Source organism: Lathamus discolor, chromosome 1 (genome assembly GCF_037157495.1).
Source record: "Lathamus discolor isolate bLatDis1 chromosome 1, bLatDis1.hap1, whole genome shotgun sequence".
In the NCBI taxonomy this organism is placed as follows: domain Eukaryota; kingdom Metazoa; phylum Chordata; class Aves; order Psittaciformes; family Psittacidae; genus Lathamus; species Lathamus discolor.
This window is the reverse complement of record NC_088884.1, coordinates 43,991,958-44,019,799: the sequence shown is the minus strand read 5'-3', so window position 1 is coordinate 44,019,799 and position 27,842 is coordinate 43,991,958. Positions and strand designations below refer to the sequence as shown.

The following is a 27,842-nucleotide window of genomic DNA, read 5'->3' as shown; positions in this document are numbered from 1 at the left end:
CTCCAGCTCAGGTCCAGTAAGAATTTGTCATCTCCAGACATGCAAAGCACAACATACTCTCCTAGATCCACAATAAAGGTAGTCTAATGGCCTCTGGCTGAAGCATCAGAAACACAGGTACTCCCCACCATCTGCCATTTCTGGGTCTGTTGTTTTGGAGTTCCTTGTCCTGCTGACCATCACCAGTCACACAGATGAAGTAGAAAAGTTTGAAGGATAATGATGAAGTAAGTTTTCCTTAAGAATTGCTGTAATAGACAGGAGAGTATAAGCACTGAAGACATACACACAATTTAAAAATACGTGGCACGAAGAACAGAAAGGTGTAAACAGGATCATTGACTGGAGGAGATGCTGTCTTTTAAGAATGAATCTTACCTCATACAAAACTGTAGTATTCCCATGAAGGAGAGGCCCATAGCAAATATAGGAATGACCAACAACCCAGCCTAAATCAGAAGCCGCCCACCACACCTACAGTGAGAGGGAAAAAAAAAAAAAAAAAAAAAAGTGAGGAGTTTTTAAGAGAAGTTCAAAAACATTTACACGACATTTAAACAGAATTACCTCACCAGGTTTCAGTCCATATATAGCTGACATTGTCCAGTTCAGCATAACTGCATAGCCACCTGTTGGCCTGACAACACCCTAAATGAAAAATTTGAATATTTAAGATCATTTGAAGGACACAATTATATTCCTGTCTTCTATTAAATTTTAGTCTTTTAGCAGCAACAGACTTAAAGTTGCATAGATTCAATAATTCTCATTTAAGGAAAGGATCCACTCCAACAAGTATATGCTTGTGCTAACATTCCTACTAAAGAATGTTTTGGAAAACAAGCAAACAAATAAGCAAACATACAACAAAACAACATAAAAACCCAACCCAAGGTCTAAATGACAATAGTTTTCAGAAGATAACTAACAAAACTAGAATTCTCTCATTAAAATCAGATATACAAATATTTAGTCAACTACTTGACAATCTTCATCTTAGAAGCATGATTTGTCGAAGATGCCTGTCTTTCTCTCTGGACAGACAACATGGTGAAGTAAATTTCTGAGAACTTTTATCTCCGATATACTGCATTTTCAAACTAACAGTCGAGGAAAATACCTGTTGTAACAAAGGATCCTGTCTTGGACCTTTTGACAATATAATTAATTTAAGATATATATGTTGCTTTAAAGCACCCACATTCAAGGAAAAAGCAGACACAGGTTTTGGCAAAACTTATGTTTGTTTTCCTTTACCTCCCCAAAGATTCTGAACTTTATAAGACATATTAAACAATTTTCTAGTAGTAGTGTAAGCACCGCCTTATCCAGAGATGTGTGGTAGTGCCTCTGAATTTCTGGTGGTGAGAACACTGCTAGAACATTATATTCAGCTTGTCTTTAAAAGAGGATTGTAAGTACCAAGCAAACACTCAAGATTGCTTTAAAAATAAGCTCTTTTAAAAATAGATCATTAAGACTAATTGATGTTTCAGAAGCAAACATTTCAAAGAATGTCCTATGTTAATTCTCACGCAAAATTTTCATTTTCATGGGAATTATGTTCTCAGAACTGTTCAGTAACACAAGCTTTCAGAACATGCTTAAATCCATTGAATGTGTAATGTCATACACTACATCTTAGATTAGCTAATATGTAAATGATGAATAAGCAAAGACTATTCAGCAATAAATATTATCACACAAGTGATATATTAACTAATCTTGTCATTCAGTGACCATATTTCACTCATCCAAAACAGTGAAAACACAGAAGATATTAATGGATAAAAGACATTCTGCCATCCTGAAAAGTTTATATTGTACAAACATCTTGAATTAAATGTAGTTTATCTTTATATTACTACTGTTTAAATAAACATGATTTATTCATTGACACCGACTGTAAAGTAGTGAAATGTGAATAAATGAGATTAAACCATTTCTAGAAATGCTTATCATTTATACCACTGAGCTCTGGCAAACATTTTCAACCTCTTTAATTAAATACTTTCTCAAGTGGAACTCAGAAACAGACTACAGATAGTCCTTTACCTTAGGTAAGCCCGTTGTTCCAGACGTATACAGAATATAAAGTGGATGATCTGAAGGAAGAGAGACACATTTACAACACTGTGCTTTGGCAAGCTCTTCTTCCCAGTCAAGATCACGACCTGTGGTATGACGAACATGGCCCTGTTCATTGACAAATAGAAAATTGTTGAAAGAAAAACAGAATAAATGGAATTGGGTCAAAAAACATGTACTATTAAATATTCTGTAATTTCTCTCCTTCATTTGCTGTATTTATTATTTAAATCTTATGAATATAAAGTTCCCATCAAACGAAAAAAACAAAGTACAACAAATACACTAAACATTTCACTTGTAAAAAAGAAAAGGCATCTGCACTACATACACATCTGGAAGTCAAAGGCACAACTGTACACCCACCAAATTAGGTCGCGTGTAAATGAGAACTTTATCAGGTTTGCTCTGTACCCTTGCCAGTGCTCCTTCTAGGAGGGATACGTATTCCACCTTCCTTTTCGGTTCTACTCCAAAACTTGCTGTTACAATAAGTTTGGGCTAAAATAAAGAAGTTAGATTGTTAATATATACATTTACAATATATTTTATACATGTAACCTAATAACATGTTTTCTATCAAATTTTTTAATTAATGATGCTCAATGGATAAAATCTATCTTCACATAATTAGAAACAGCAATTTGTATCAGTTTCCTAAGGAAATCAAGCTCATATGATCTTGCTGTCCATACATCTGGTTTTTGTTCAGGAGCATACTAATAAATTCTGACACTCTTCACCATTTTCAACCAAATTTCAGTGAGAAAACAACAGTATTAAGTTCTCGTAAGGTGCACGAAAATAATAAAAAGAGAGATAACCCCATCTCTGACTTAGCCCTTCCATTAAGGAAAAGTACACAGTGATGACAACAAATATCTGTTCCGTTTAGCATGCTTTTGAATTATCTGCCTGCACCAAGTGGCGTATTTCAAAACTAGCTGTAGCACTTTGCTGGCTCTTTTCCAACCTGCAATTAAATGGCACAAGAAGGAAAAATCAGAGAAAGAGGAACATGTAGGCAAACATGACAGGAAACTAGAAGTACAGAAAGACAATAAGCTAAAGTCGTAAGACACATCAGGGAAGTAAAGCTAGAGTCTTCCAAGCGCTGGTTGCAGGATTCAGGATGAAAAACCTCTAAAAATGAGATTTCCATAGTTCTGGTGGGTTTTTTGAATAATTTCTATTTCCAAATGTGGATTTAACATCTTTGCCACTAAATTAACCCCGGGTTTTATGCAAAATTCCCTAAGTCAAGAAATCTGCATACAAATTATTCTGACTTGGGTCCCAAGATCAATAATTTTATTTCATAAATTTTAAGAAATAAAAAGCAGCACCAAAAAAAAATGTGTCAAAACACATTTTAATTGCTGAGGAATAAGCCTTCAATCTCTTTGCTTTTGGAGTTTCAGAAGTATATTTATCTTATGCCCCTCAGTTTGATCAACCTAGTTTTCTAATTGTATGCATTTGCATAAATCTCATTAAGTAGGCACAAGCCATGATGCCACAGCTAAGGCTGCATTAAACTCCACACAGAAAGCACAGATTATATCAATTTCTTATGCAATAATCAAATGTTTCCTGTTCAAATCTGCTATTTGGCAAAGTTTGCTAATTAGTGTGTATGCAAAATAAAGATTTCAGGATTTATTTAAAATTTTAGGATTTAATTTAAAATTTCAGGATTTATCATCTTTCTCTTTTGGAATGCACTGGTTTTAATGAAAGATGACACAGTACAATGCAGTTAAACTGAAAATTCATCTGGATGCTGCTCTGAAATTAGACTGTAATTTATGTAAGATATTAACACAGTTCTATTCAGTTGTTAAGATGAAAGACTGTTGTCAACACCAGGTTTACATTCATTTGTAACTGGTGCCACCTCTGCTCATCAAATGCTTTGTATGCAGTCTAAAAATACCCAATGCTAAATTGGCTAAGAAGATATATTTCCCAAATAAGACTTGCTACTTGGAAGCATCACGGATCACCTCCATGCAAATCAAAGGTCCGTTACAGGCTTCAGCTGCTGCTTTCCAGTGTTTTGCCTCTCTACATACTGATAGTATTTCCTCTGCATCTCTGCTCCTATGTTGCTTTTATAAACCCATTCTCCACTTCTTCCGTGGCTCCATGTAGTCCTGCACGTAAAGATTACATAGAAACAGAACTAGTTTGAAGGAAAACAAGGAAAGTTCAAAGGTTAGCTGGAGAAGGAATGCCAGTAATAGTGAGCTGTAGGGGAAAAATATAAATTAAGTAGAAATAAGATAAAGCAAGGCCCCATAGCACAGAACCAATAATTTTATACTGTTGCAAAGATTCCTCCTACAAATTCTTCTATAGTCTTTCACAGCACACAAGGCAAAGCTTAGAAAAAATAATAAAATGATTTTATCGGGCAGCTAACAAAGCCAAAAAAAGCCCAAAGTGAAAACTAACTAGCTTTGGAGCACAAAATGTCAGGAGTGTAATGAAGATGTTTACTGAGAGATGCAGTGCTCAGCCCATCATATACAGATATTATACAGTGGTTTAAAGAAAGAGACCTTAATCATACAAGTAGTTAAAAATAATACGCAAAATACTGCCTTCTAATCTAAAACACATATTCCACAAATAGACAGTGTTTCAAGACAAGAAAAGACCTGACTGTAACTATTATAAGGCAATTATGCATCTTAAGTATCAGCAGCTAAGCTTGCTGCCTAATCATAGAGTCACAGAATTACAGAATGGTTTGGGTTGGAAAGGACCTTAAGATCACCTAGTTCCAACCCCCCTGCCACGGGCAGGACACCTCACGCTAGACTATGTTGCCCAAGGCTCTGTTCACAACCTGGCCTGGAACACTGCTAGGCATGAAGACTTACCAGTTCACTCAAAAGGTTTGATTATCTTATGCTGAGAAGTAGGGGTAACCATTGATAGGCATATCTGCGTGCAGAAACTATGTCTTATTCAGACTAAAATATTACAAAATATGAGCTTATTTTTTCAAGAAGGAAATTCAGAGGAATGGAACACCTCTCTTATGAAGAAAGGCTGAGAGAGTTGGGGTTGTTCAGCCTGGAAAAGCCCCACTGTAGCCTTTCAGTACTTCAGAGGACTTTTAAGAGATGGGGACTAACTTTTTAACAGGGCCTGTTGCAATAGAACAAGAAGCAATGGTTTTAAACTAAAAGATGGGAGATTTAGACTAAATATTATTATGATGAGCACACTGAAACCCTGGAACAGGTTGCCCAAAGAGGTGGCAGATGCCTCAACCCTGACATTCAGGGTCAGGTTGAATGGGGCTTCTAGCAACCTGATCTAATTGAAGATGTGCCTGCTCATTGGAGGGGTTTGGACTAGATGACCTTTGAAAGTTCCTTCCAACCCAAACTATTCTATGATTCTATGAAAGTGTCTATTATTTCAATATTGTAAACTATATAGTCCCACATTCAGGTGAAGGAAAGAGAACAAGAAATGTCTGTTACCACGCTCTGTATCACTTCACTGCAATTCACTGCAGAATGTCTAACTGCCAATACCTGACAAGAGTAGGAATTATCAGCAGGACTTTGCAGCATTCCCAGACCTATTTAAAACTCCAGGTAAATTAAGGTAAGCTGGTGAAGTATGTATACCTTTTCACAGGCAGAAAGTGCTTCTTATTTCTTTCACTTTAGATCTTCCAATAAAATGTGAAGTTTGACCTTTCTTCCACAAAAGCATCTTGCAGGCAGCTTTGCATTGCACACTTTTAACTCTAATTAATCTTACCAACATTAGCTCCTGAACTGCAGCATCTAAACCAATTCATAAACCAATTCACATAAAAGCCTAACAGAAAGGCTGCTTTTTTGATACTGCTTCAATTAACTTCAGAGTTCAGCAGAATACCATCTATCACAACTACTTATATGCATATATCTTAAATGTAATCTCAGCATTATGCAACTTATTTATCAAAAAAGCTTTACTGTGTTGCAAAACATGGCATGTTTTGAAATTTAGGTTGAGGATGTACCTCTCCTCTGACTTACACTTTCTCTGCACATCAAACAGACCAAAACATCCACAATATTCAGATCTGCCTTTTAAAGAAGGCAATGTAAATTAGGATTTAATCCATGGCCTGCAGCTAGTAATTCCACAGCTAACACTTCGAAAGACTTGCTATGTGACCTTGGATAAATCACAAACTTTCTCTGTTTTCTTTTTAATGCATGAAGCAAGGATTATGATTACTGTGCTGTCTCCCTCTGTTCCTCAGAGAAAATCCCTTGGGATTAATTAGTTAATATTTGCAAAATACTCTAAACGTAAACATGTTCAATAATTTGCATTGTAACAACTTTCATTTTAAAAGTTTATAATTTTTCTTCTACATTATTTTTCCCTAAATCTATGAGTTAGAATTAATTTTTATTGCCTGTTAATAAGTGAAGGAGTAGGCAGAAAGATGGGGAAGAACTATGGAGCTATCAGCCTTCCCCCAGCTATTTTACATAATTCCAACAGCCATTTCATTAACTTTTTCTTTGTTAAAGCATCAAGGTGGGGAGGGGGCATGCATTCAACTTTCTATTTACAGATATTCATACAATTCAAGCATTGGCGATCTGAAAAGCACTTCTGTGCACAACCATCTAAGTAAAAGTTCCACAAATCCTGTGGACTTTACCCTACATAATATTTTGGTTTACACATCTAACCAATGTGATTCAATGATAGATGGCTACCATGGATGGCTTGAATGATCCAGGTGACTGATCAATATGACAGACACTTTTGTCTTACTAGTAGAAGACAAGAACAGAAACTTCCAATACAAACACTATTAGCTGGTTTGAAACTAATGCATACACAAGCTACTAATATGCATATATAAGCTACTAAGTAGATTATTAAAGTCCTATTTGCATTTTCATTTACAAAGACTTACATAATGATTCATAAACACACTCAATTTGTGCTGAACTTGGAAGCCTTTAAAGTATTCGCCTCAATTAACTATGCTCTCTGCAGAGTCACTTACTTAAGGTAACTGGTTTCCTAGCTGCCTTGATTCATGTAGAAATTAGATGAAGTAGATTCATAGCTGAAAAATCATACAGCCCACTACATCTAAATGTCAAGTAAATCGATGAAGTCATTTAGGATTGGGCAGCATTACTCTCTTACACTTCAGGAAAACACTGGGTGAAAGACCAATTTTAAAGTGATGCTTTGTAGAAAAAGATAGACAAATGGGAGGAGAAAGTATGTTCTAAAAAGACAACAGGATATTAAACTCATGCTTTTTGAAAAAGAGGTCACTGTGAGAATGAAGACCTTAGGCCCATAAAGAACTGGATAAAGAACTGGCTGGACAGTCACATGCAAAGAGTTGTGGTCAACAGCTCAATGTCCAGCTGGAGACCAGTAACGAGTGGTGTCCCTCAGGGATCAGTGCTGGGACCAGTCCTGTTCAACATCTTTGTTGGTGACATGGACAGTGAGATTGACTGCGCCCTCAGCAAGTTTGCCAAGGACACCAAGCTGTGTGGTTCAGTTGATATGCTGGAGGGAAGGGATGCCATCCAGAGGGACCTTGACATGCTTGTGAGGTGGGCTGATGCCAACCTTATGAAGATTAACCATGATAAGTGCAAGGTCCTACACCTGGGTCGGAGCAATCCCAGGCACAGCTACAGGTTGGACAGAGTAGAGATTCAGAGCAGCCCTGCAGAGAAGGACTTGGGGGTGTTGGTAGATGAGAAAATGAACATGAGCCAGCAGTGTGCGCTCACAGCCCAGAAAGCCAACCGTATCCTGGGCTGCATCAAAAGGAGCATGATCAGCAGGCCAAAGGAGGTGATCCTGCCCCTCTACTCTGCTCTTGTGAGACCTCACTTGGAGTATTGTGTGCAGTTCTGGTGTCCTCAACATAAAACTGCTGGAACAAGTCCAGAGAAGGGCCACAAGGATGATCAGGGGACTAGAGCACCTCCCATATGAAGATAGGCTGAGAAAGTTGGGGCTGTTCAGCCTGGAGAAGAGAAGGCTGCGTGGAGACCTCATAGCAGCCTTCAAGTATCTGAAGGAGGCCTACAGGGGTGCTGGGGAGGGACTCTTCATTAGGGACTGTAGTGACAGGACAAGGTGAAATAGGTTCAAACTTAAACAGGGGAAGTTCAGGCCAGATATAAGGAGGAAGTTCTTTACTGTGAGAGTGGTGAGGCACTGGAATGGGTTGCCCAAGGAAGCTGTGAATGCTCCATCCCTGGCAGTGTTCAAGACCAGGCTGGACAGAACCTTGAGTTACATGGTTTACTGTGAGGTGTCCCTGCCCATGGCGGGGGTGGGATAGAACTTGATGATCTTTAGGTCCTTTCCAACCCTAACTATTCTGTGATTCTATGATTCTATAAAATTTCTGTCTCAATGTCTGCTAAGAAGTTATCAACCTTAGCACTTATATAGTTCTTTGGTCATATTGCAGTGTTAGGCATTCTAAACAAACTGAGACTGTGCCACACAAAAAGAAAAGTTGTTATGCTGTCTGGGAAAAAACAACAAACAAACAAAAAAACAAACAAAACAATCGGGTTTTGACATTGACTTACATGAGTAACTAATGTTCCAAATACTATTACCTTTGCATGGTCAATGCGAACAGCAAGCTCTTTAGATGCAAATCCGCCAAAAATCAGGCTATGGATGGCTCCTATCCTTGCACAAGCCAGCATACAGTACACTGTCTGTGGAATCATGGGCATGTAGATGACCACACGATCTCCCTTCTTCACACCATGTCTGATCATGACATCAGCTAACTTGGAGACCTGTACAGACAAAACATTCACAATATATTAAGTTTCTCCAGATGTGCTTTTGCTCCATAAAAAACAACTTTCACACAATCAACTGATGCAGGACATTAAGGAGATAAGCCAGTATGATACATGAAGTTTACAAATGATGCAATCTACAAATTTAGGAAAATTTCCTTTTTGCAAAAAACACAATAATACATTTTTCTTCTGTAATATGAGAATGGACTGAAGCAAATTATTTTACATACTACAGCAAAAAAGAAATCAGTAACAATGTATTGCAAATTTTTAAATGACACTCTAATCATTCATTCTTTCATCCAGAAAACTGCTTATATTTCTCAATTTTAACTTTTAAGAATGGATGCAAACAGAAATCTTATACCCTGCACCAAATACATTTCAGAAATTTCAGAGAAACGCATTTAGATCTGAGAAGTCATTTTTCCACTAATTTTCAGACTTCATTTTTGGTATGAAGGAGCCTGAAGACAGACTATGCATGGCATGAAAGGACTGGAACTCAAGAAATGTAATAGATCAGCAGCAATGTTAAGCCATCTGTATCACCATGAGAAAATATTTATTACCTTGACAGCACATAGTGTTCTATTACAATACTAGTACTGAAAGTTCCATTAGTACACCAGGATGGAAAATTCACCACGCAGTACTTCTGTTTGAGTGAGCATGCTAGCCTGCGACAAGTACTCTGCACTTCTCCTGACCTGCTTGTTGTGACACTTCCTGAAGGAAAAGCAAATGACTAATTCCCCGAGAGCAATCGAATGAACTCAGGTTTCTCGAGTTCCAGAGGGTGACAGCTGTGTAACACTCAGTAACTAAATCTGCTCACTGCTCTTAAATTTTTCAATTAGACATCAGTGTGCAAACGAGTGTAAGTAATATAGGTAAAATTGCATGTAACTGTGCACAAAACATAAGCTAACAGTTTAACAGGAAAAACTGTAAACTAAGAAGAAATAAACTAATAAGCTAATATGAAAAAAGGCTGGAAGAAGAAACGTTCCAAGAAGTCGTGAGCTGGAATACTCCATAAGCACAATTACATGCCAGGTAGATATAACAAGAACAGGAGTTTTGTTTGTAATAGTCTTACATTAGTAATAAGACTAAAAAGTTAAATTCCCTAGGAAGGGATATCTGAAGATACATAAATCTAAGTTTGGAAAAAAAAAAAAAAAAAAAGTTGCTCTGTCATACATTGGAACTCATGTACAGTAGCAAAACTCTTCTTTAAGAGGTTGTCATTCACTAGAAAATACTACAGTAAGTGTAAGAAGTTGAAACATTCTGATTTCTTCCACTATCAATGTAACAGGAAACTACTCACATATGCAGTCGTCACATCTTACCTGAACTGCATTATTCCTTATTTATTTATTAGATCACACAGAGAAGGTTTCAAGCAAAATTTAGTCCCATGAAAGACTTTTCTTCAGGTACTATCAGACTGGAGAGAAAGGAAAGGGGAGACAAACTCCCAAGAGCAGCAGGCAGATGTTGCCTGTCAAACAGAAAATACCCAAGCTTCTGAAGCAGCAAAAGATGTTTTCAGTGACCCAGCAAATAAAGCAAGCAATGGGAGCACCCTAGGCCAGTAATTCATGTTGTGAAAGCACAGCAGGAGGGAAGGACCCTTAGGACTAGCTTATCCTTTTTCAAGGATAAGCTAGACAGGAGGGTAGATTTTCATTGAAAAGTTTTACTTTCATTTATATTATTAATCAAATTTGAGTTTTCTCTATTTAAAAAGTTACCTTATTCCAGTATAATATTTCAAATTCTAGTACCACTGTTACTTTCCAAGACTTACAGGCATTAGGCTCTTTCTTTTATGGTCATATTCAAGAAAACATGGGCAATTACATCCAAATCTAAAAGCCTATGTAATACATGTACTGAAGAGAATAATACAGCATTATGTACTGCTTCTCTCTTTAGCAGGAACAGACTTTCAGCAACCTGAGACAGCAACATCCAGAAGCTCCACATGCATTTGACCTGTGTTTGCATTAAATACACAGCTCATCCACAATCAAACTATGCAGAATTTTTACACTTCTGCCTGAGGATTTAAGGAAATGGAAACACAGAGGGCCCAAGCATGCATGCTTGCATCAGTAGATGACAGTATAGCTTCCACTTTTTACAAACATTGCATAAATCTCTGCTGTTGTTTTAAACCACAATAGAGAAAATGTTTAAGGCAAAATGATCACCATACCAAGCTGAAAATTCACACAAACTAGGGTATGTATAAGATTTATTTATAACAGACCTCTTATATTAAATGTTACTGATTATCAAAAGAATCTTTAATTATAGACCTATTCATACTAATCAGTACTATACAGAACTAACATGCTATCAAAACCCAACAAAAATCAACAAGGCCTGGACCCAACTAGAATTTACTGCCATGCCAGCAGCATTTACAGTCATTTCTAGATATTTGCCTGCTAAAGGCAAAAAGCATCACTTAAAAATCATCATTAGTAATTTTGTAATAGAAGACTTCTTATACCTCTATATAAACAATATAACATTGGTACTTGGCTACAGGAAGGAGACAGTGAAGAGGTCTGCATGTACTTATATCATTTTTATTGAAACCAATCATAGCTAAGCTGTACTTAAAGAAGAATGCATGTAGCACGCCACAGACAGGAACCACGTCTTCCATGCAAACCCAATAATTGCTTGTCTGCAGTTAACCTCCCTATCCTAAAGTTTAATGGCACTGAAGACAATAACCCAATATACTACGTGAGTACCTATGATATTCCTTGTGCCCTTTCCCTCATCCTTCTCACAGCCAGAGAACACCTGGACTACATATAGATAATAAAACACTGTATCTGCAAGTATTTGGAAGAGTAGGGAACAGTTTCTTTTATGGGTTTATATTGACCTGAAGATTGATGTGGAAACCCTGAAACATCCAAGCAATCACTCTTTCTTAAAAAAAAAAGGTAGGGAAGATGTCAGTAGTGACATTTCATTACACTGTTACAAGCCATGAAACCTTCCTCTTTGTTACAGTGTGTTGTCATTTATGGTTTACATTAAGACAGCTTACTTTATCACTCAAGATTTGATAGTTGCTATTTTCCCACCAGCACGCTATTTCTCTGCTTGTCTTCAAGCTTAAGATTGCTCTACCACTTTAATATATTTGACACTTCAGCAATAAAATCACTTGAGACCAAGTGATATAATAAGAAATTCAAGCAGGTTTTCAGCTTTGAAGATCTGGGCTTAAATTACATTTCTATCAAATGCAAGTCCCCTGTGAACACGGCTTTATTTTTACCCAGCCACCAAACAAACACTACATCTGTATTAGCAGTTCAGGTCTAGAGAAGTACTCAGTTCTGAAGTAAATCACCAGGCTGTCTCGAGTAGTTAAAAAAAAACAGGTTTGGTCCATGCCAAAAGAATTCCTCTTCAAAGACATTAAAATGGAAATTCCACTCAAAATCCTCGAAAGAGGAACTTCAAAACTTCCTGGGTTGAACAATGGCTGGGTCTCACCAGTGCTGTGTCCTTCAATAGAAGCTAAACACAAGAGGATTCTTCAAATACTGAGAGCTCCTGAAACATCCTGAAATGCTTCTTGTGGGTAAAAAGAGCCATGCCACATACGCATTTCTCTAAATCAAAGGTTGCTCTTCACCTTCTCCACTGTGTCATTTTCCAAGACTACTACAGAAAGTACTCCTTCCTACTCCCCCCATCCCCTCCATCAGCCTCTTCACTCTTCTATTACTTTTCCTAATTACTGTTCCCAGGGAACCCTCATGAGACAACATGCAGGAACATCCCCTCGGCCTACTCTCTGCTACAGCAGGCAATGGGAACTGCAAAATCACTGATTCAGATGCCCACCTGTGTGTACCCCTTTCCTGTACATGTATCAAGCATGGGACTGTATTTAGGAGGTTTCTGGTATAATTAGGACACTGGTCACAGAGCTGTGGAAAGGTAGTGTAGGTCTCTTGATTGACTGTGAGAGCTGTTACGCCTTCAGAGACAATTCCCCAGGGGCTGTGAGAGAAAGTCTATAGAACAACAAGCTCCAGAGACCATCTGCCCTGCCCCAACTCTGCCTGTGTGCCAGGCACAGCCCTGGCAACTGTTGACATCATGGATGTGGCATGTCTTGATAACAGCTCTCCTAAGCTTCTGCACAAAACACCAGCCACACTGTCTCAAATGCAGTGCGTAAAGCACTGTGTGAACTACCCACCTTGTGGTGGCAGTGCTGCTGGTACACTCTTCCACAAATTGCAAGAAAAACATAAAGCAGAAGGATTGACAGACAGCTGCTGGGATTGCAGTCAGCTGAAGAAATCTGTCCCTCCTTTTTTCAGATGCCTAGGAGTTCTTTGCATTGAGTAAGTTGGGGATTTTTAGGAAGGGTCATTTTCTTTCCTGGAGATTGGCTGTGGACTGTGTGTCACCAAGAACGGACTGGGATGAGATGGAGCATCCTTAATACTTACCAGCTTGGCATGGATTCAGTGTTTGATTAGAAGTGATGCCATAGCATTCACTCTACATGAAGAGATAGGTTCCAGACAACTATTTGCCCCAGGAAGTTTCTGGTACTTGCAAAGGATAGCCCATAGTATTAGGCGCAACTCCTACAGCATCCATTCCCCTGAAAGGCCATTATTTGGACAACATCCACTCAGAGTGGGGAAAGAAATCAAACAGCAGTGAGACAGATGAAGGGTGAGCACAGCACTTTGTGAAGGAATCCACAAGTCAAGGAAGCAAAGATTTGGGGGACAGCTATGTTCAGGCATCTCTGAGGTAAGCTATAGGACATTCATTTCAAAGGATGAAACTAAATCTAGTCCAAAGTAAAACTCAGAAACCACATATAGTGGTTTTATTACAGTTAATTCAGCATGCCTTTGTTTCACTGATCTGCCCAAGGTGCGCCAAATTATATGTTACTGTAGGCACTGCTGACATTGACATGCTGCAGTATAACTATCTTCAGTCAGGGGAGATCAAGTTCCAGCCACTTCTCCAGACTTTTACAGTGTCATTTGGAAGTCTTTTGTGTGGAATGTGAAAAGCCCAAGACACCACTCTTTGTAAATTCCTGATTAGTCTCATCCTTTAAAGAATACTAATATTGATATTTCTGAAGAGCTACCCCAGTGACATTGCAGTTAAATCTTTCTAGGACAGGCACTGAAGAATGCCATTCGAGACTCAAATAAGATAAGAGAAACCAGTATTGAATAAGTCCAATACATAGTTTTATCAAGATAATGTTGCTTTACCAGACAAAAAGGATAAAGTGGGGTTGTCAGTCTCAGTAGGATTTTCTGTCTGTATTCTGGTTTTAATTCTAAATCAACTCTGAGAGAAGATATGTCTTGAAATGAAAGTATTTCTAACTAAGAAGGAAGTGGTCATTTTTCAAGGCAGAAGACAAAGAAAGAAGATGGAGTAAAGCATGAAGAATGAGAAAGACTACTAGAAACAGAAAAATCCGGGTGATTCCTCAGTCATACATAGAAGATATGAGATGACAGATATCTAAGATGACAGATACACACATAAATCCAAACTGGCAATAGCCAATAGAGCTATTTTGAAAGAAGAGCAATTTTAGGATGAGTAACTATGAAAAAACCTTCCTACAGAAGAAATTACATCCAGTCCACCGTTGATAACCTGAAGCCCTTCTTTCTCATCCATGTTTTTGTAATATTCAGTGCTGTCAGAGGCTTGGGGGTTGCTGGTTTTACTAATCCTCTCACGTTACTGCACTCAGAAAATATTTATTACAGCACTGTATTCAACATGTTAGCTGTGCATTGTTACTGACAAGAATCACAGAAAGAAATCACACTGCCTTTGTGTGCATGATCTGTCAAGCATCAACAACTGCCGGTGACTCCCAGATTCTTGAGATTTCTTTTTAGCAAGTGAGGCATTCTAGAGAATACACCCAATGATATAAACAGAAGGGGTTATTCACCTACCTAACAACCTTTGCCTTAACTTGAAAATGGTAGTATTTTCCAACACAAACAGAAAAAATGTTTGTAAATGAACAAAAGCTTATGAACTTATATCTTCTGCTTACTTTTATATTTCCCTAATACTACCCAGATTTAGTAATACTTCTAACAGAATTTGTGTCTCCCTTATCTTTTCCTGCCATCTCACTACTGCAATTAGACAATCTCCCAAGACATACTCAAAATTTTCACCTACATCCCCATTTCACTAGCTTCAGTCCAACTTTCAACCCCCATTTAAAGAAAAAAGACCAATCAGTACATTCTGGAAGACTGTTTATGTCTTAAATTTGGCAAATTCCTCCTGTCTGCATTTGGAAGATTTCATCTGGAACAACATATAACTAGCACACTTAAAATACAACTGTATGTACTACATACAGCTTCAGTTTAAGCAACTGTAATCTCAAGACTTCCCAAGAGTGACGACAGTCTAGTTGTGCAGAATATCACACAAACTGATCTTGTCATTATTTACATCAATAAAGAATAGCTGAAATTGGCCTGCAATCCTTCTAGTCCAGTTCTGACAAAATAGCTAACTAAATAAATAAATAGATCCCACGGGTTGGGCACTAAACATTCACAAGCTTCCAGCATTTCTCTCAATTATTTATAGTTCAGTGGTGCTTAACACCAAAATTGCAGCATCACTGTAGCTCTTAGATCTGAAAAGCAGTACAACAAATAGAAAATATAGGGATAATTTGAAAACAACAGGCTTTCTGAGTACATAGCTCAAGCTATCCCACCCTCCTGAAGGAGCCTTATTATCTCCAGCCAAACACCTATGTCATTTTTCTCACCCTTACCACGAGTTTGATCATGGAACAAATGATCCAACCTGCTATAAAATTTTGCATCTCCCCATGCTGTGACCCACAGTTATCCTCTATAACTTCTGGTGAATCTGTCTATAAGCTCTACTTCTATTAACCAAAAGCCAGAAAGAATTCCACCACTTCAAGTGCTGATGTCTTGCAGAGCACTTTGAACGTGCAGGCTCTCTGAAAAGACATCCTCATTACACTATCAGTCTGTCTGGCATTACTGGCTGACAGACTACTAAACATTCATTGGATACGGACAGTCTGAACAACAGTGTGAACGCAAATACACACTGTTGGGCTGTTGTAAATTGGGAAAGGAACTCGAGAAAGAAGGCAAAAGTCTTCTTTCCCTGCCAGTAGGTTCATCCACTTTGGTCATATGTCTGATCTGCACTTACACTGATCTATAATGAAACATTCAGAGCACTGAAAGTCTATTTCAAAATGACAAAATATATTACTTTTAGCTTACACTGAGTAGACTGAGAGCACAGTGACAAGCACTGAGGACTTTGAGCCAACATCATCACCCATGCTCCACAGTGGTTTTGGCAGGCCTTATCTTAAAGTCTCTCGTGCGCCTACAAGGTCCATGACACCAAATACACTGGCCCATGTCTCCCATTTTCAGCAGATCTCTTGTGAATACCTTTGTTATCGGGTGTCCAGTAGTTACCAGGTAAAACACATTAAATTTATTCCACAAGAGTGGACTAGAAAGCTTCAACAGAAAAGATCTTAATCTCAAATGAAGCCTTTCACTCATATTCCCTTCTGAGTAAGGAGAAGAGCAAACTGAAGAGAATTCAAAACAAGTATTTAGCTAGGACTCAAATACCAGCAAGATTATAATGAATTTCTGAAGAAGTTCTGCTACGTATGCCCAGAAAAATTAAAACCAGTTCTTCCATTTGGTTTGGTAATGCTGCTGTAAGAGAAAATGTGGAGGAAAGGATGTGGATGTCAACTACCAAATTTTCTCATTCTGCACAAATCTGCCATATCCTAAAACATTTCATACACTTCTAGAGAATACAAAGACACAAACTTAGGAGACTTAATACCAACATCAAGCTTAAAAAGCAAAACAAAAGCTACTTTAAAAAGGTTACTTTTCCCTCCTTTTCAGGGGAAACTTCTACAGAAACAGTCCACTTAATATAATTTACATTAAAATGTTGTATAACTTCATTAAAGGAAAACAACCATGTATTTCAATATACAATTACATATATATAATTTTATATATACATAGATATTGTGTATGTATATTAAGTATATATTTATATTGCTTATGACAAGATTGTATCTATAAAATTGTAATTTTATAAAGGTAATATTATGTATGCCATACATACACATTATAAAATAAATAAAATCAGATAAGAAGCTGGGCCCTTTTAAAATCCTCTGATTTCTTAAAACACTGAAGCTAATTGTTCTAGACCCAGCATACTTCACAGTAATTTCCAAGTTCTTGTTTGGACTTGGTAAATCAACAGAATACTGGTGAGGAATAAGTGCTTTACATATTTTCCTTAAAAGATAAAGTGCAGTATAGGTTTATAATTTTTTGTAGCTGGATGACTTCTCTTTTCTTGCATCAGTGGAATAAAATCCTCACAAACTGAATTACTGTACTGTGAACTTCACCTTTAAAACCGTAGGTCCACATTACACCAGACACCGGGTGCCTAAGTGGAGTGACTGTAATGTATTTCAATGTGCGAGATGTATTAAGGAAGAACATGAGTCTGACTCCAACATTTCTTTGTACTTAGTGTTAAGTGCAACTGCTATATAAAACTGGAATAAGAAAGCCAGCTAAACAGAGGAGCAGTGTGATAGCAAAGCACCAGCTGACAGCTGAAAGCATGGAAAACATTGAATAGGGCAGACTACAAACACCCATGGTGGCAACAAGCTGCAGTCGGGCACTGAGAAAATCTGAATGGGCTGATGCAGAACTGAGTATTCACCACCCCAGCTGGGAGTAAACTACCTCAGCCAAGAGGGAAGTCAAAATCTACAGACTTTCTGGACAGAAAACTAGTGCAGGGCCATAAGCATCTCCACCGCAGCATCCCTACTGCAACATCCCCAGTGCAACATCCCCACTGCAGCCTATAATTGGGCAGGTGAAACAGCTTTCTTTAGAGTTCCTCCCTCCAACTGTAAAATCAATTTAATTTGGTTTAACCCTCAGTTATATGTAGCAATAGACAAGGTAAACATTTTCATATCTGCAGAGCTCTACTTTTGTTTACTGTAGCAACTGTCAAGTGGCTTGACTAGTATTTGCTTTACTCTTTTAAAGATGAAATAAGAACTGTTGGTGGGGGGCGGGGTGGGAGGGAGGGGAGAAATCCAATAGAGTTGAGTTTCAAATTTAACCCACCAGGAAAAAAAAAGCATTAAACTGCAGAAGAAGAACTAGAAGAAGATCAAAACCTCTTAGATGCAGTACAACTAGTACAGGGTACAGGAGCTAAGCTTACAATTTAATACTGAGCACAGCAAAAGCAGCAAAAGGAACAGACTAACAAGGTAAAACATTTCTACCTCTGTAGTACCTTCCTGCTGTGAAATATTTACCACATATTTTCAGTAACAAGGTTATTCTCAAACATACCTGTTCAAGAAGTTCCTTATATGTTATTTTCTCTTTGTTATTTGTTACAGGACTGTCATGAATAATAGCAATTTGGTCTCCTTGTCCATTCTCAACATGACGATCTACAGCATTGTAACAGATATTCAGCTCTCCACCTACAAACCTAAAAAGAGAAGTTGTAAGTATGTAACAGCCGGCCTCCCAAACAAATGACTTCTCTTTTTTTTTTTTTTTTTTCCATTTTATGGGGAATACGAGCACTCAATTAAAATATATTTCATAAAGCATTATACTCAGTTCAGGAAGTCATTTTTTTTTTCTATAAACTTGCGATTTATTCAAAAAACTAAATAAGCCCCTTACTGAAAACAGCAAAAACACTGTACCTTAATTGACTTAACTAAAAATTTGCTAAACTTGGTCTTAATTTAACTGCCTTTGCATCAGTCATTCTGATTTTTATAACTAAGGTTTCACAGAAAAAGCATACATTCACATAAAATAACCTGACATTATGAAAATACATTATCACACTACTTTCTGTTGGCAAGCTCATACCATTTTTAAGAACAGGTTTAGGACTCAAAATATTCATCTCTTAGCAGTAACAGTTAAGCATATAAGCATCTGTATCTAAATGAAACTGAACCCAACAGTTATAAAATCTTATAAACTTGTCTGACATTCATAATCCATTTGACATTACCATGTTTTACATCAGTGACTCAAAATCCCCTCTAAAGGAATGTGAGTCATAGCCTCTTCAACAGCCAAAAAATTCTCATCTTCTAATTAAGAAAAAAACACTTCACAAACTCAGGTTTCATTTTCATTGTCATTTTACGTTGAGGAGGGCTTGAACAAACAATCAAGTGCAGCATAATCCTCAAGTAAAAAAATACAGAAGGCACCAGATACAGTGATGACTCTACTGAGAGATGACACAGCCTAAAAATTAAAGTTCATGCTAAATAATGTTCTGTATTTCTTTTTTGATCTGCACATCTCTCTACAGCAAAAAGAAATGGGAAAAAGGTAGTTGAAAGTTTCAGAAAAGGTCTGTGGGGATGCCCTTCTGTGACAGTGTATTGTTATAATGTAACTAGAAGTAAAAACAGAGGACCTAAATTAAGCCATTACTACTTTAAAAGTATCTTTTTCTTCACCTTTCCTGTATAGTATATGACTGCTCTAAATTAGAGTATTTTAGATACTACTCATATATCCACATGCATACATGCTATGGGATAGTCTTTATTGTCAAAGAATAGCAATTACTGAATTAGGAGTTAGGATGTTTAGGATGCAGCAATCTTTTTCTGCAACTCCTTTGCTACACCGTTATTAAGGAGAAAGGACCACGAAACTAACAAAACACTCTCTACTACGAACCCCTTCCCATAAAAGAAGAACTGTATGAACAATAAAGGACTCAGTATTGTTTCATGTAATACAGAGAAATTCTGTATTACTGTCACAAAAGTTGAGTTCTCCATTGATTTTATATCAAATCACTGTAGGATGATATGAACAAGGGAACAAGGGAGCACAGCACCTAGGCTGCTACTGAGAATGGTGAAAACATGAACAAGCACTAGAGCTTAGATTCTTCTAAAGACACATGGCAATATCACACTGCCACATAAATTTTTAACTATCACTTGCAAACAAGTATGTGGCAAAGATGTGACTGCAGGTCAAAACAGAAATACCCTGTCCTGGGTTCAGCAGTAGCAGTCATTTTTCTCTTTCTTAGTAGCTGGTGGAGAGCTGGTTTTTTGATTTTCAGCCTGGGAATAAGCGTTGATAACACCGATGGTTTTAGTTGCTGCTCAGTAATGTTTACTCTGGCCAAGGACTTTCCTGAGTCTCATGGTCTGCCAGGGAGGAGGGGAAGCCAGGAGAAAGCAAAGACAGAACACCTGATCCAAACTAGCCAGAGAGGTATTCCATACCACAGCACGTCATGCCCACTATATAAACGGGGGGCAGTTACCTGGAAGGGCTAGATCACTACTTGGGTCAGGCTAAATATCGGTTGACGGGTAGTGAGCGGTTGTATTCTTTTCCCTTGTTATTTCCCTTATCACTATTATTATTGGTGGTAGCAGTAGTGGTTTGTGTTGTACCTTAGTTACTGGACTGGTCTTATCTCAGCCTGTGGGAGTTACATCCTTTCAATTCTCCTCCCCATCCCTCTGGGAGCAGAGGGAGGAAGGAGGGGGAGTGAGCAAGTGGCTGCATGGTTCTGTGTTGCTGGCTGGGCTTAAACAACAACATACCCCCAAGACTACATGGGTAGTCTGATGAGAGCTCTGCTACCTCATTCAGAAAGCAGGAACCTCTTACGGGATCACAGTAGCACAGATGCACCTACTGAGACCACAACTGCAAGACTTTTGCTTCTCTACTTTCACCCAAGGATGTGCTCAAACACCTCATTCCAGCTAACAAATAAAAGCTGTTTGGCTTTGAAAAGCTGCCCTGTGCTACTACAAACTTCTGGTGGTCCAATAATTCTTAAGGAGATGAATACCTATGGGTAACTTTGACTTCTTTGAATAAACTTTATCTGGAAAGAAACAGCAGCATGAAACCAGGACCCAGTATCCTCATTTTGGCTGGGATAGAGTTAATTTTCTTCCTAGTAGCTGGTACAGTGCTATGTTTTGGATTTAGCCTGAGAATAACACATGAATGTTTCAGCTGTTGCTAAGTAGCACTTACTCTAAGTCAAAGACTTTTCATTACATTTATTGTTGTCGTGCTTATTGTCTTATTATACTGGGGTTTTTTTTTCAGTTATTAAACCATTCTGATCTCAACCAATAGCTTTTACCTTTTTCCAATTCTTTTCCATCCCACTGGGGCTAGGGGGGGGGGTACTGGGGGAGAAATTGAGCAGCTGTGCGGTACAAACAGGGTTAAACCATGACACCCAGTCTTGGACTAAGGACACCAATGAGATGCTCCTATTTAAAACAGAGGTCTAGGATCAAAAAGAACATATTCCAGTAGACTTCAGAAAGATCAGAGGTGGATCTGCAGGATATTTGTAAGAGCTGCCAGTAAATCTTGCCATGATAAGCAGGAATGTAAAATGCTAATCTGTTGCTAACCAGACAATTATCTCAGTGCTGATTACCAACTAAACTCAAGCCTGAAGAACCTTATTTTAAGCTGTGATCCCAATGCTGAGAAATTACTAATATTTGATAAACAGAGGAGGAATAAAACAAACGAAAAGAACACACAGTAATAACTCTAATACATAAAAGAAACTGCATTCAGTTCATGAGCAGTCTCTGAAGAGCTCAAATACCATCCACCCGTGCTGTGATGGGAAACAAATTATAGGATTCTTCCTGTCAAAACCAACAGAATTTAAAACTGTTTATGCTTGCTTCACTGTAACAATTTAAACCAATAAGATTTAAGGAGGAAAAGGAGGTGGCTGGTCTCTTCTCACAAGTAACAAGTGATAGGACAAGAGGTAACAGCCTCAAGCTGTGCCAGGGGAAGTTTATATTGGATGTTAGGAAAAATTCCTTCACTGAAAGGTTAGTCAGGCATTGGAACAGGCTGCCAAGGAAAGTGGTGGAACCATGTTCCCTGGAAGTGTTCAAAAACCATGTAGATGAGGCCTTTAGTGACATGGTTTAGTGTGGGACTTGGCAGTCCTGGGGTAACGGCTGGACTTGATGAATTTAAAGGCCTTTTCCATCCAGCTGATTCTATGATCCTAACATTCTGACAATATCTACCTATCCTTTTGATAAGTCTTCTTTCCCACACATCCATGAAAGCAGCAGCTTTTGATTGTCCACATTATGCATAACTCAGATCTAACAAGGCATATTTTTAATAATTTGAGTCTGGTTAATCATTAAGACCTTCATGAGCTTTATTAAAGCTTCTTACAGCAGTCACCTCAGACTTACTGCCTCTCCATCACTGGGGCTCAGCAGCTCCAGTCTCATCTCAGCCCAAGGTCTTGCAGAGTTTCCATGTTTTCACAGGAATCTCAAACACATGCACTTACCTCTTTAATTATACTTAAAAAGACCACACTGACAACCTTTTAGGCGGTAGCAGTAAAAAAGGGCATGAAAATGCTGATCTGTTCACATCTTCTGTAGCAGGACTCCCATTACATGCAGCTTAACATCTATCATCTGCAGTCTGGAAGGTTTTATACTGCATTCAGTATTTTGTTGGATGTGACAACAGCCTACTTCCTCATAATGAAATAAGTACAGTAGGGAAGAAGGTAACACATAATTATGCCTTAGTTTACTCAAATATTCGAAAGCTATGCTTTAATTTCCAACATACCTGCTATTTTAAGAATCAAAGTAGCTGCAGTCAGAGATAAGTTTGAGTCTTTAACAGCTCCAAAGCAAAGATAATTAAGAATTGAAAAAATTGAAAGAAATTAAGGGGTCTGAATAAAGCTGGCATACATGCAAAAGAAAAGCACTACATTAAAATTACTTTGCACCATAAATATAAAAATGCATATTGCTAAAATCCTTTATGCCAAGAAGGGTACACACACTTCCCCAAGCCAGGTCCCCAGGAATCAACCGAATTATTTCCTAGATGAAGTGAGAACAGAAGCTGAATGAAATGTTAGACAAAACCATGACAATATTAGATATTCTGAGATAATATTATGCTAATTGATCCTGTCTCGGTTTTTTAAAAGTATAAGCAACATTTGAATAGCAATCTGTGCAACATTCCTAAAGTTCAGATGGGATTTTATATTGCATTTATGTCTTAGAATAAGAGAAAAAAAACCTAACTTGCAAAACTGCCATCTGTCTACGTGCATTAGGAAAAACCGTTTCCACATTCCTAAGGAAATATGTGCTTTAACCTTTACAATGGGGATTCCACAAGATTACAAAATAATCCTTTGAAGATTTTTTCCACTATCTTTAGCATTGGACTTTTCTTTCCAGCATCTAAAATCTACATCTCCCTTATCACATTTTAAGGTTTCTAGTTTTGACCTCTTCAAAGCCAACTCAAACAACAGTTTTCCTTTGAACTTTGCAGCCAAATTCTACGAGTTTTAAAACTTGGGTCTCCTTTTTGGCTTTTAGACCAGACAATTTTATTCCTCATCCTTTTCTTGACCACTTATGCGTTTTTGATCTTCTCTTTATTTTTAATGTGCACAAAACCAGATGGTGTTTTGACCCATACCAGCCACTTACGTAGGTTAGTCAATGATACCTGGGATTTCTGCTTCACCAAACAACCCAGGGATGGCAACACTGACCACTTACCTTATGAAAATCATTCTGCATCACACCAACATAATACTGGTATTTCCAATGTCAGAGACTAAAGATGCACTAAGGCATGCCATATGTTTCTTTCATGCTCTTACAGTATTTAGAGGACAAATAAGAATTTGCCTTATAGCTAAATTCTAACTACATTAACCACCCCCTTCAATTTCTTCAACCTAAGCAAATGAAACTGAAAAATATATGAAAAGTAAGTCTCAGGTTTGGCAGCCAAAAACAAAGATACTGAAAAAATCATATTTATTAATTAACCTAATAATATGTCTCCAAAACAGGAGATAAATTCTAACTAAGAAACATACACATGAGATCTTAACACTTTTTTAAAGTCTCTGTAAGCCATTTCCTCAGGAAACCTCAGAACTACAGCTACATTTTTATCCTGCAAGCTATGCTTTTCTTGGAAGCCTGGACTCCTCCTCAGTTATGTTTCATCCTCTTTGTTTTCTCTTCAGCATGTCCTCTGAAAGAGCCACTTGTATCCTCTCTCTCATAGTAAGTCTTTTCCTCAAAGAACTTGCCTATCTTCATCCTGCTGAGCACACTGAATGCTGGTTAACTATCTGGTACTTCAGAGGCATTACAGTACTACACTAGTATGACATCCAGTCTGTTATCACTTAAGGGGAACTTAAATTTAAAAAAGAAATAAAATTGCATGTTGCAAATTAATCCATTAAAGAGGATTATACAACTTCAAATTGCTTAATGTTTTATTATCCACAACAGTTCAACAGATATCTGACATGAAAATAATAATTAGGGCCTGATGTTGAGTCTTCAGAGCCTTGCGTCTGATTGAGGTCAGAAGGAACCTCTGGAGGGTACGTGGTCCAACCCCCCTGGCTCAAGCAGAGCTGGTGCCCAGGACCATGTCCAGATGGCTTTTGAGTATCTCCAAGGATGAAGACCCCACTAACTCTGTGCTACTGCTCAGTCACCCTCAATTAAAAAATGTTTCCTGATGTTCAGAAGAAACCTCCTGTGTTACAGTTTGTGCCCACTGCCTCTTGTCCTGTCCCTGAGCACCACTGAAAACAGGCTGGCTCCACTGTCTGCACACCCTCCCTTCAGGTATTCGCTCACGCTAACAAGATAATTTCAGTCTGTGGCAATCTGCATCCACAGAGGGAGAAAGATGAAAGTGAGAAGTGAGGCCAGAAAAGAACCTTAGAAGACAAGACTGACTTCAGCCCAGGAAATTCCTGCCATAAAGCCAAATAACTTCCACCTGATAAATCACAATGCTTCATGAAGACCTAACCACGTTACTTTCAGCAAGCAAGCTTATCATGCTCAATAAGTCAAACCACATTTGTTTAACAGAACTGAATAGCAAAACCATTCTCTCTAGCATGTCTTCTACATTATATTCTCATTCCTTAGTTCTTAAAACATAACCATTGTATTGACTGCTTCATTATTCTCACTAATCTGTTCAGGAATGCAAGAGCCAATGAGTTTTATTGGTCTTTAATCACAGAATCATAGAACTGTTTAGGCTGGAAAAAAGCTTTAAAATCATCAAGTCCAACCATTTGCTTGCCACTGCCAATGCTGCCACTGGGCCATGTCCCTCAGTGGCTACATCTACACATGTTTTAAACACCTCAAGGGAGGGTGACTCAGGACAGCCTGTTCCAGTGTTTGACAACCCTTCTGGTGAAGAAATTGTTCCCAATATCCAATCTAAATCTCCCCTGGTACAACTTGAGGCCATTTCCTCTCATCCTATCACTTATTATTTGGCAGAAGAGACCAATCGCCACCTCACTACAACCTCCCTTCAGGTAGTTGTAGAGAACAATAAGGTCTTATCCGAGCCTCCTTTTCTCCATCTAAACAGCCTCAATTCCCTCAGCTGCTCCTCAGAAGACTTGTGCTCCAGACTCCTCTCTAGACCTCTCTTCTCTATTGCTATGCATGCAATACTACCTACCTGCTCTTTTTGAATAGCACCATGATCAAGAAATCAAGGTCGGTAGACTCTATCCATCCATTTTAGGACTTCTCACTATCACACGGTTCTGCTGATTTCATGAGCTTTAGCCTGGCTGGTGCCATTTAACATTCAGCTTAAGACATATGAACAATTTTCACTACAAGAGGTGCCACAGAGTAACACCTGACCAATAAGAAAGCAAGCTCCATTCTACGGGTTCTGCATCTCTTCATTTGGCCAGATTTAAGAATGATTAATATTTTTAATTCCACTTTTAGAATTATTTTTTTTAAATGTCTTTTTAAATTAAACGAGAAAAACCTAAAAGTGGCAAAGTACTCCAATGTACCAAAGATGATCCTCATTCCCTTTTTTATCCTGTATCAGCTTCTCATTGGAAAAGATCAAAAAGCATGATGTGAGCTTACTGAAAACATATGTTTGTAGCCAACATAAAATTTTAAGAAGTAAACTGCCTTTGAGAAAGTACTAGAAAAACTATCTGGTAATTTGCAAGAAGGGTGTCATATTCTGTCTTAGTTTGCCATTCACCACATATATATATTACAATGTCAGTACTTTCACTGAACTTTATCTTAACCACGTCCTCTAAATTATTATCTACTTAGTGTCTAAGATTAAACAACTCTGAAAGCCACTGCTCCTGTGTTTCCATGCACCCACCTCCCCCGGCACCTCATGCCCACTTTCCTATGCTCACAGCAGCCAGGTCCTATGCCCAAAAGAGGTCCTATGGAGAACATCAGGTGCACCCACCTACGTCCCTGAGACACACACGGGCTGACACACGTGTACGTCACACCTGCCATACACATGACAACTCCCCTCTCACCCCAACACACGCATCCATGTGACTTTTAATCATTAAGCTTAACCAAGCATAATAATTAAAACCCTCCACTTTCTGCAGCCATCTCCTTCATCAGCTATGACACACTGGCTACGCACCACCAGCGCTGGGGCAGTTTTGTGTTAACCACACGACCCAGCAGACCCGCGCCCCCTTCGGCAGGCTGCCCTCCCCACTACGGCTGAGCGGTGCCCTACCGCGCTCGCCCCGGCCCCGCGCAAAGCAGACTCACCAGGAGGCGCCTCCAGGGCGGCTCCTCTCCAGGGCCCGGTCCCAGGGCTTGTACCAGTGGATCTGCTCGGCGGCTGCTCCCCAGACCTTCTCGGGCTCCGCCAACGAAGACCTGAAAACTTCTTCGTACTCGCCCAGCGCCCGGGAGGAGGAGGAGCGGCCGCCGGGCAGCGGGCTGAGGGCAGCGGCGGCCCAGCTAGGGAGCGGGCCCCCCCGGCAAGACCGTCCCGACCGTCGCCACGCTCCGCCGCCCCTGCCTGCCGCCGCCCAGAGAACTTTTGTCAGCACCGGCAGCCTGCCCAGGAAACCCATGTTCTGCGGCCTGCAAGGGACGGGAACCGCAAACGGGACACTGAAGCTCCACAAAGCCCTCGAACTGGACCTGACCAGACGGAGCGGCAGCAGCGACTCCCCGTGACCCGCGGTGAGCGCCGGGGCTGCTTCTGCCTCGGCGCTGACCCTGGACGCCGGCGCCCCGCCGCCAGGGGGCGCTGAGGCAGTGCGGAGCCAAAAGATGAGCCGCGGGGCCGGGCGGACGGTGGTCCCGGGTGCACCCCGGGGAGCTGCCGGACGGGAGCTATGTCGGGGGTATCCGGCCGTGCTAGGGCCGTCCTGGGGCCGTCCTGCTTTCCCAGCGCTTGGCAGCGACCGTCGGCGGAGAGCGGCTGAGAAAGGGAACACCAGAAACCTGGGATTCATTTTTACTTAATGACTTGAGAATAAAAGTTCATTCTGTTTTCCAGAAGACATTCACATTTGTAGTGTTTTGTTTTACACATTTTGCTGTATATTTAGAAACTCTCGCTGAGTTTTCGTGGTAATGTTTCAGAGTGTTACAATGCACAAGTCAACTAGGACATCAACCAGCTTAAAAGATGTTACTTTGTTCCTTATGTAATTATTTTAATGCTGTAATAGGTCTATCCATTACATGTCTCTCAGAAAATTCTTGCTGCAATCACGTTATAAAAATGTTATATGGCTGAGGAGAACTCTAATATATTCTATATTCATTGTTAACTTGGGCGTCTGGGAGCTCAGTGCAATGGG

General features: G+C 39.1%; 1 protein-coding gene across 3 annotated transcripts in view; it reads right to left on the bottom strand.

Annotated features, from left to right (window-relative positions):
• ACSS3 (acyl-CoA synthetase short chain family member 3) overlaps positions 1–27,390 on the bottom strand; it is a 1,041,561-nt gene extending 1,014,171 nt beyond the window's left edge. Inside the window, exons 1-7 of one of the 3 annotated variants that reach the window (XM_065669569.1) lie at positions 26,794–27,390; positions 18,446–18,590; positions 8,733–8,921; positions 2,455–2,589; positions 2,056–2,196; positions 568–648; positions 379–474 (exon numbers count right to left, since the gene is read on the bottom strand). In XM_065669569.1, coding sequence (XP_065525641.1) covers positions 379–474; positions 568–648; positions 2,056–2,196; positions 2,455–2,589; positions 8,733–8,921; positions 18,446–18,590; positions 26,794–27,104 — 1,098 coding nt within the window. In that variant the 5' untranslated portion in view covers positions 27,105–27,390. The remainder of the gene's footprint in view (positions 1–378; positions 475–567; positions 649–2,055; positions 2,197–2,454; positions 2,590–8,732; positions 8,922–18,445; positions 18,591–26,793) is intronic. The other 2 variants (XM_065669586.1, XM_065669578.1) reach the window with 2 other exon arrangements.
• Between the last annotated feature and the right edge of the window lie 452 nt (positions 27,391–27,842).